The 10,474-nt window shown below is 36.7% G+C and overlaps 1 protein-coding gene across 2 annotated transcripts in view; it reads right to left on the bottom strand.

Moving 5' to 3' along the window:
* The window catches only part of FBXL5 (F-box and leucine-rich repeat protein 5), a 51,215-nt gene that overhangs the window by 26,131 nt on the left and 14,610 nt on the right, over positions 1–10,474 (bottom strand). Inside the window, exons 2-5 of one of the 2 annotated variants that reach the window (XM_011984107.1) lie at positions 9,088–9,187; positions 8,349–8,444; positions 6,056–6,242; positions 4,069–4,251 (exon numbers count right to left, since the gene is read on the bottom strand). In XM_011984107.1, the coding sequence (XP_011839497.1) occupies positions 4,069–4,251; positions 6,056–6,242; positions 8,349–8,444; positions 9,088–9,187 (566 nt within the window). The remainder of the gene's footprint in view (positions 1–4,068; positions 4,252–6,055; positions 6,243–8,348; positions 8,445–9,087; positions 9,188–10,474) is intronic. The other variant, XM_011984106.1, reaches the window with a different exon arrangement.

Here is a 10,474-nt window from a genome sequence, read left to right as displayed (position 1 = left end):
ATGCAGGCTCTTTTTTGGTTCCACATGAACTTTAACGTAGTTTTTTCCAATTCTGTGAAGAAAGCCATTGGTAGCTTGATGGCAATGGCACTGAATCTACAAATTACCTTGGACAGTTTGGCCATTTTCACAGTATTGATTCTTCCTATCCATGGGCATGGAATGTTCTTCCATTTGTGTCCTCTTTTATTTTGTTGAGCAGTGGTTTGTAGTTCTCCTTGAAGAGGTCCTTCACATCCCCTTTTAAGTTTTATTCCTAGGTATTTTATTCTCTGTGTAGCAATTGTGAATGAGAGTTCACTCATGATTTGGTTCTTTAGTTTGTCTGTTATTGGTATACAGAATGCTTGTGATTTCTGCACATTGATTTCGTATCCTGAGATTTTGCTGAAGTTGCTTATCTGCTTAAGGAGATTTTGGGCTGAGACGATGCGGTTTTCTAAATAATCATGTCACCTGCAAAGAGAGACAATCTGACTTCCTCTTTTCCTAATTGAATACCCTTTATTTCTTTCTCTTGTCTGATTGCCCTGGCCAGAACTTCCAACACTAAGTTGAATAGGAGTGGTGAGAGAGGGCATCCTTGTCTTGTGCCAGTTTTCAAAAGGAATGCTTCCAGTTTTTGCCCAGGCAATGGGCAATTTTTTAGAAATATTTAATTATGGTTAAAAAAAAGTTACACTGAAATCAGCAAAGGATTCCATTTCAGACATACTGAAAAGAACTATGACAGGTGGCTTCAATTAACAATAATCAATTAACCAATAGTTCATATTTTCCCAAAGTAAATCCTTCTCTTTCGAACTATAGAAACAGAACAATAACTACAAAAATGTATAGAGTCTGCTATGTACCTGCTATGTATCCTACTCTCCATAAAGTTTTTCAATTTTATCTTTTATAGAAATAAGCTTAATGATTATCAAGTCTTGCATAAAATTTTAGAAATCACAACGAGCAAACATTCTCCCCTGCTGTTGTTTCACACTGGTTCCTACAATAGCCTCATTATGGTAACAGCTAATTAATAAAAGGAAGCAGGACTGTCTACTCTGTAGTCAACCAGTAGTCAGAAGTAGATGGGAACAGAAGCAAAGGGAAAGATTAATCTAAAGCTAAACTATAAATTCATAGATCCTGGAGAATGTACTGCAACTAAATTATATGATCATGAAATGACAGATTATGCAGAATCAATTTACTGAACTCATTTTTTTGGAGACAGAGTCTCACTCTGTTGCCCAGGCTGGAGTGCAATGGCTCAGTCTCGGCTCACCGCAACCTCTGCCGTCTGGACTCAAGTGATTCTTGTGCCTCAGCCTCCCAAGTAGCTGGGATAACAGGAATGCACCTCCACGCCTGGGTATTTTTTGGTTTTTTTTTGTATTTTAGTAGACACCGGGTTTCACCTTGTTGCCCAGGGTAGTCTCGAACTCCTGAGCTCAGGCAATCTGCCTGCCTTGGCCTACTAAAGTGCTAGGATATTACAGGCATGAGCCACCGTGCCCAGCCAATTTACTGAACTCTTTACATCTAAATTAAAGTTTCTCAACCTTGATACTACTGACATTTTGGGCTGGGTAATTGTTTTTGGGAGCTATCCTGTGGATTACAGGGTGCTTAGCAACAATCCTGGCCTCTACCCAGTAGATGCCAGTATGATACCCAAAGATGGGGCAAACAAAAATGCTTCCACATATTTTAAATATCCCCTGGAAGGGGGAAAAATCAATTTGATTGAGAACCACTCAAAGCACATACTAGAAATAAATAAAATCCGATTTCTACTGGTTCTTTTTTTTTTTTTTTTTAAAGACAGAGTCTTCCCTCTGTCACCAAGATTGTGTGATCATGGTTCACTGCAGCCTTGACTTCCCATGTTCAAATGATCCTCCCTCCCACCTCAGCCTCTCAAGTAACTGGGATTACAGGCATGTACCACCATGTCTGGCAATTTTTTTTTATTTTTGTTAATTTTTTTTTTGAGACAGAGTCTCACTCTGTTGCCCAGGCTGGAGTGCAATGGCACATCTCAGCTCACCGCAACCTCTGCCTCCCGGGTTCAAGCAATTCTCCCTGCCTTAGCCTCCTGAGTTGCTGGGATTACAGGTGCCTGCTACCACGCCTGGCTAATTTTTGTATTTTTAGAAGAGACAGGGTTTCGCCATGTTGGCCAGGCTGGTCTCGAACTCCTGACCTCAGGTGATCTGCCCACCTCAATCTCCCAAAGTGCTGGGATTACAGGTGTGAGCCACCGTGCCCAGGCATTTTTTAAATTTTTTTAGTAGAGCCCGGGCTTATTGGAATTTTTTGTTTAAACATATTAAAAACAGAAAAAAGTAGTATATTTGAGATTTAGGTGAATTCATGAAAGTTAGCACAGCATTATCACATTTGACATTCATATCAAATCATGACATAATTCTTAATAATTCTTAAGAATTAAAAATAGCCAGAGAAAATATTTTCTGCATCCATGTTGGCCTTGACTTTTTACTAAATATTTCATTATCTTACAACTAACAGAAAAAATTATCCCACATAACAACTCTAATTATTCAGATGATATAAGTCTACCTAATATTCCAAATAGCTTCATTCAAAAAAAATCTAACAGCTTATTTTAAAAGTGCTATACGTGGCTGGGCACAGTGGCTCAAGCCTATAATTCCATCACTTTGAGAGAGTAGATCACCTGAGGTCAGGAGTTCAAGATCAGCCTGACCAACATGGTGAAACCCCGTCTCTAGTAAAAATACAAAAAAATCTGCCGGTCATGGTGGCGGGTGCCTGTAATCGCAGCTCTCAGGAGGCTGAGGCAGGAGAATCGCTTGAACCTGGGAGGTGGAGGTTGCAGTGATCCCGAGATCGTGCCACTGAGTTCCACTAGGCGAGAGTAAAACTCTGTCTCAAAAAAAAAAAAAAAAAAAAGTGCTATATGTTATTGTGATGAATAAAATTGCTTTTAAATTAGACTCACAATTTAAATCAGACATAAAGTCATAAACAGAAAACAATTTTTTAAATTATGTGAATTTGGAAGCTAATATTCCCCCGGACCGGGTACGGTGGCTCACGTCTGCAATTACAACACTTTGGGAGGCCGACGCAGGTGGATCACTTGAGGTCAGGAGTTTGAGACCAGCCTGATCAACATGGTGAAACTCCATCTCTACTAAAAATACGGAATTAGCCAGGTGTGGTGGTACACGCCTGTAATCCCAGCTACTTGGAAGGCTGAGGTAGGAGAATCGCTTGATCCTGGGAGTCAGAGGTTGCAGTGACCCAAGATCGCACCATTGCACTCTTGCCTGGGCAACACAAGCGAAACTCTGCCTTAAAAAAAAAAAAACTCACCTAGCAGAAATTGTTTAATTCAGTGACAGAAAAAATGTATGCTATATTAGTTGTATTTAACCCATAACTGCATTATATGTTGATGAAAAGAAAATTTCCTTTAACTGTTCACATGTGAAAGTAATTTACTATAATGATATTATATGAAACTGTGATTCAGAGAATGTGGCATTACCAATCAAATAAAGATAGATCAAAGACAGAAACAGATTCACAACTATTTTGAGCCATCACCAAAATGGAGCCATAATGGTATATCGCCCTTAAATTTTACAGAATTTATTCTGTATTTTTAAAATATTCATGTAATTATTATTAAACATAATTATTTAAAGCAGTTTTGAAAGCATACTAATTTTATTTTTAACTTTTAATTCTGAAAAACAGTCAAAAGCAGAAAGAACTAGCATAATGAATCCCCATGTATCTATCACCTATCTTCAATAATTATCATTTTGTCAATCTTTTTGCATCCCCTCCCACAAATATATTTTCCTAATTTTTTAAATTGCAGACACCATTATAATTTACCCATGAATTTCAGCATTGCTAGTTTTCCAAAAATATATATACCAAAAACACATCATCTAACTATAAAATCTACTTTTTGATGAATCTCTCAGAGTTTCCCTCCCTGGCATTGCTGATTCATGTAAATAAATATTCATTTACAAAAAAATATGAAAATATTTTTAAAACCCATTTACCTACCTCTGGCCCAATGAACAGGGTACAGATGTTTCCAAAGCGATCCAGCTTTTGTCAGCTGAGACCATTTCATGCTTACTTGACTGCATCGACATAACTCTTGAGGATTAAGATAGCTGAAAATTGACAGCATTACCTCAGGAGGAAGATGGGTTATACCTGTGGAGTGTTCTGACACTTCAGCTTCTGAAATAAAAAAGAAAAACTTTACCAGTAAAGGCTAAAGAGCAAATGCAATAAGAAATTACAATCACATTTCTATAAACAAAATCCAGTGCCTGAAGTCAACTCCTTCCTGCTTGCAAGATGTGAAAATGAAATAACATGTATTAGAGGTAACATGGGGATGTTAAACTTGTTAAGAACAAGTAGGGTTAAACTATCATGGCCCAAATCATACTTCATCAGTGGGAGCTACAATAATGAACACAGAATTAACTTCCTCTTACAAAGGCATCACAGAAAAAACAATACTCACTTTGTAGCATTAAGTAGCATCACTTGAAAAAGGAACCAAACAGGTTATGCAGCTTTAAATCAACAAGTATAGAGTCAGCCAGATTATGAGATCTCCAAGGCATTTTTAATGACACACACAAATCTCACGACCATTTCCATTTATGCATTATGACTCCTGTCAATAATCTTCCTTGTATTCCCTCTTTGATTTTCACATTTCATACAAGAGGTCTGCGAAATCTGACTGCCTTAACCTAGAGGTGCTTTAAACTACTTCAATTATTTATGTCGCAGGTGACACGACAAAATGCAAATATTTCTGATGTTGTTTCACGTTGATAAGGAATCTTTTGTCAGCAACTATTGCAGGAAGTACTTATGGATATATAAACCTATTATTTCAGTAATAATTTCCAAAATAAAAATGAAAATGAGGTGTTACAATAAAAAATATAAGATTCATCATTAAAGTTATATGAAGAATTTGAGTACTTTATATATCTGATTTGTTTCACAAAGTAACTTAAATATAGAAATGCTATGATCACATTCTTTAAACTACCACTTTTAAAATGCCAAATATTTTAAACATAATACAGCTACAATTTGCTTTGAAGGAGTGGGAAAATAAAATGTAGTAAGTGTGATGCCTTTAAATCCCATGTTATAATTACAATTAAACCAGACACAACAAGTCTCAGCTTGGTAACTAAAGCACAAGCTATATTTCAGAGTAAGGCATACAAGCTTTATGGGATTAATTATTGCTTAACTTGTAAAATTATTTGTTTCAACATGCATTTCACCTACATTGTTAAATAAAAATAAAAGGACCAATTTCAAAAAAACTCCAAGCTATTTTAACAGAAATCCCATTGCTGCCGCCAATCTTGAAGAAGTGAACATAAATAATTACTGAGGAAGTAGTTTATTTTTTTAAAAAGGCAGTTTATTTGCCTTTCTCATCTGTATTTTCAGAGTAACAACACAGAAAAACTCTGCCTCTAGTACTTGTTCCTCTGAATATTACTGGATACAAGCTGAAAAAATGATACACAGGAAAGGATGAAAATAAATTATAAACATAACTGATTTTGAAAACCAATGAAAAAACACAAGGAAAGAGAAAAGCAGCCACTATGGTCAATAAAGCTCAGGAAGCAGGATGATACCACAAAAGTGCTCTGTGTAATGGTAGTTTTCAACAATTTTGACTGCTCAGTTTTGAGCAGGCCAGTGCTCTGTACTGGTAGTTTTCAATAATTTGGATTCACTCATATATAAATTCATTCAAGAAACACTACACTGAATACGTCCCAAGTATATGTTAAATTATCATACACAACACTGAATTCTAAAATGAGAACCATTGTCTTCAGTTAAATTGATACATGAAAATAACGCCTTTAACTGACCACAGTACAAGCCTAACTTAAATTATTCCTCAACCAAAATCTACAATTCATATCAGTAAGATGTCAATGACCTTATAGCTAATAAATTGTTCTTTATCTATATATATGAATCTTACCTTTATCTGACTTTTCATCCACAGAATATTTAAAATATTTCTGTCGCTCTTCAGCATGATTCCATAGGCTAAGACCTCTAAGGAGTTCTGCAGTATCCTTCTGAGAGCAGTGTTGTGCAATCACTTTCTTTTTAATATCCTTAAGCTCTTCATAGGTAAAATATTCCATTAACATAGGCTGAAAAACCTAAATTAAACAAAATATTCATGAGGAAAGATGCTTAATTCATGTTGTTTCACTCTACACCCTTTTAAATTATTAACGGCTCAAATGTCGTATTATGATCATATATCTCAAAAAGATAAAATTTTTAGTTGTTACCACTGAGTTAGTTTATCTAAAAATTGCAGAGAAAAGTACATCAAGAAGATCCTGGCCAGGCGCAGTGGCTCACGCCTGTAATCCCAGCACTTTGGGAAACCAAGGCAGGTAGGTCCCCTGAGGTCAGGAGTTCAAGACCAACCTGACCAACATAGAGAAACCCTGTCTGTACTAAAAATACAAAATTAGCCGGGCATAGTGGCGCATGCCTACAATCCCAGCTACTCGAGAGGCTGAGGCAGGACAATCGCTTGAACCCAGGAGGCAGAGGTTGCGGTGAGCCGATACTGTGCCATTGCACTCCAGCCTGGGCAACAAGAGCAAAACTCCATCTCAAAGAAAATAAATAAATAAAATAAATCTCTCTTGTTATGGTTTCTCCAGTTAATAAATCAATCCCAAAACAATTTTAAAGTATGAGGACCAGAAGGCTTTCCCTTTATAGAATCTGTCAAACACTCTTAATCATTCTGTTAGATGTTTAGGTCAGTTAACTGCCTTCTGGTACTAGAGTAACCGAACTCCACCCAAACTGGGCCTCTGCCTCACATGAGAATGGTTCCCAGTGTATTGGAACCATAAAAGTCAGAACTCTACTGAAACACTTAACTTTTCAATATTGTTTCTGGATTTTAGAAATGTTCCCTCAAATCCTTATTTTACAACAGTGGTTCCTATAAGAATTATCCATGGAGATTTCTTCTGCTAAACAGATGCTTAGTCCCAACCTCCAATTTACAGAATTAGAATCTTTAGAGGTTGGAAACAAGGCTTTTTTTGTTTTGTTTTCATTTCCACAGATAATTGTGATGGGTATCATACAGTTCAAAAACACTGGTCAGTCTACTCATTCAGTAGTTTCAACACTGGCTGTATATGACAATGAGCTGGGGGGCCCTGAAAAAATACCCAAGTCAATGCATGTCCTCTGATTTAACTCTGATGTAATTTGTCTGGAAAGGGCCTAAAATACTGTTGGGGTTTCTTTTGTTTGTTTAAATATCAATTTGATTATAAGGTGAAGCTATAGTTGAGAATCTCTACAATAACTGACTTACAGTTGAACAGGTATTCAGTTCCTCATAAAATCATTTATCTATTTCTAACTCTGATATTCATCCCAAATTAGAGACAGAAGAAAAAGGGAAAACGTTTTGCCCATTCATTCAATGATACCCTAATACATGTATAGTAGGCTTAAGACTAATAAACGTCTTTGTTTGTTTGTTTGGAGACATGGTCTTGCTCTATCACCCAGGCTGAAGTACCACGGCGCAATCACGGCTCATTGCAGTCTCAACCTCTTGGGCTCAAGCAATCCTCTCACCTCAAGCTCCCAAGTAGCTGGGATGACAGGCACATGCCACCATACCCAGCTGATTTTTTTAATTTTTAGCAGAGATGAGGTCTCGCTATTTTTCCCAGGCTGGTCTTGAACTTATGAGCTCAAGCAATCCTGCCTCAGCTTCCCAAAGTGCTGGGATTATAGATGTGAACCACCATGTCCAGTCAAGGCTAATAAATTTAAAACCACCATTTAAATACTAAAGTACACTACTGGAAAAAAAAAAAAAAAAAACCAAAACTTAAAAAAATCTTTAAACACAGCATGAAAATGTAAAAAAAAATTTAGAAGTTTAAAGAATCCTCTAAAGGTTCTGAAAAGACATTAGGGTAGCATAAGTTATTAACATTTAAGACAGAGCCATTTACAAAAAAGAAAATTATTTCCTGAGTAAATTAATTAAATCATCTATTCAACGAAAAGAAACAACCTTTCTGAGAAAACAAAACAAATGTTTTTTTTTTTTTTTTTCCCTTGGGTTTTCTTCAGTTCCCAAAAAGAACTGGGTTCTTCTCTCCATCAACCAGACACATCTTCCTATGCATTATTTTGAAGATCCTCTGAAGCAAAATAGTATTTTAAGAATGTTATAAATCTAAATCACAAGAGGGAAAAAGTATGCTTACCTCCTCCTCTTCTTTCATGTGAGGAAGAAAATCTCTTGTAAAAGCCTCCAATCTCTCTTTCAGTTGTTTTGCATAATTTAACTGTTCATATTCATTCTGGAAACCAAAAAAAAAATACATTTTTATAAAAGTTTTGCTTCATTAATTATGTCTGGTCCCAGGAAGGCAGTTTAAAATGTGACATAAAACCTCCGGAAAAAAAAAAACAGAGGAATTGCAAAGTGGTTTCTCTACTTTTAGCATAAAAGATGTCCATAAAACAGTAAGCTTTGGATTACTTTAGTAATGTATGTAACCCTATATTTTTAAAATATCACAAAAAGCCTAAAAATAGCAAGTATCTGCCCATAACTTCTATTGATTTGATTTCTAATCATATATTTATATAATTTCTAAATGTCAGTTGTCTTAATGTATCTCCAAGCCTAATGGACTGTATCATTACGGAATCCCTTTATGGTCATCTAGTGTCTCCTCCACTAAAAAATTCAGAATATAGTTGACCCTTGAACAACACAGGTTTGAACTCTGCGGGTTCACTTAAATACCAATTTTCTTCTGCCTCTCCCATCCCTGCAACAGCAAGACCAAACCCACCTCTTCTTCCTCCTCAGCCTACTCAATGTGAGGACAATGAGGATAAAGACATTTATGATGATCCACTTCCACTTAATAAATAGTGAATATATTTTTTCTTCCATATGATGTTCTTGGTAATATTTTCTTTTCTCTAGCTTACCTTATTGTAAGAATCCAGTATATATATATTACATACAATATATGAAATAATTGTTAATCGTTTTATGTTATTGGTAAGGCTTCCAGTCAATAGTAGCAGGCTATAAGTTTTAAGAGATTCAAAAGTTATACATGGATTTTTAACAGCACAGGGTGTTGGCAACCCTAATCCCCATGTTGTTCAATGGTCAACTGTACCTGTTAACATTATACTGCTGGGCGCAGTGGGTCACACCTGTAATCCCAACACTTTGGGAGGCAGAGGCAGGTGGATCACCTGATGTCAGGAGTTCAAGACCAGCCTGCTCAATGCAGTGAAACCCATCTCTGCTAAAAATACAAAAATTAGCTGGGTATAATGATGGGCACCTGTAATCCCAGCTATCCGGGAGGTTGAGGCAGGGAGAATTGCTTGAACCTGAGAGAAGGAGGTTGCCATGAGCCGAGATTACACCACTGCACCTCAGCATGGGTGACACGGCAAGACTCTGTCTCGAAAAAAAAAAAAAATTTACTTGATGTAAGGTCATATATATCAATATCAACACTTCTAAAGGCAAGGTGCTCACTATATCTTGAAGTAAATCATTCTAATGCTGGGCAATTCTAAGGAACTATAAAGTTCTTCCTCATAACCTAGAATTACCTTTTCCCACTTCTATATCAGCCCTCTCAAAGCATGTAGGAAATTTACAAAATAATGAAAACTTTTTTTGGGGGGGGACAAGTCTTGCTCTGTCGCCCAGGCTGGAATGCGGTGGCACAATCTCAGCTTGCTGCAAGCTGAGGTTCAAGCTATTCTCCCATCTAGCCTCCTGAGTGGCTGGGACTACAGGTGCACATCACAACTCCCAGCTAATTTTTTTGGTATTTTTAGTAGAGATGGGGTTTCATCACGTTGGCCAGGCTGGTCTCGAACTCCTGACCTCAAGTGATCTGCAAGCCTCAGCCTCCCAAAGTGCTGGAATTACAGGGATGAGCCACCATGCCCAGCCTATGAAAACTTAAAATATGAAAATATTTCATCTGTTAAGTCCTCTCCGGTCTCTTTTTCCAGAACTAATTTATTCAACTGCTTCCCAATATTCAATCCAATGTCTTATTCTCTTATGACTTTACACATTTTCCCTAAGCATATCCACATGGCTTCCATTCCTACTTATATGCTAATAATAACTATCAAATTTGATTTTTCATACTGGGTCACTCTTCTGACCATGAAATTCATCTTTATCACCTCCTATTCATAAATGCCCATCTGGATACACAAGCAGTTCAAACCTAATATGTCAAGAATGAATCTTTTTATTTCCTGACCCTCTTCTATATGCTCTAGAAAGTCAGGCTGAATCCTCATTTTTATTTCTTTTCTTTCCTCCTCCCTTTAA

This window comes from Mandrillus leucophaeus, unplaced genomic scaffold (assembly GCF_000951045.1).
Source record: "Mandrillus leucophaeus isolate KB7577 unplaced genomic scaffold, Mleu.le_1.0 Scaffold261, whole genome shotgun sequence".
Lineage (NCBI taxonomy): Eukaryota > Metazoa > Chordata > Mammalia > Primates > Cercopithecidae > Mandrillus > Mandrillus leucophaeus.
This window is presented reverse-complemented; position numbering and strand designations above follow the sequence as displayed.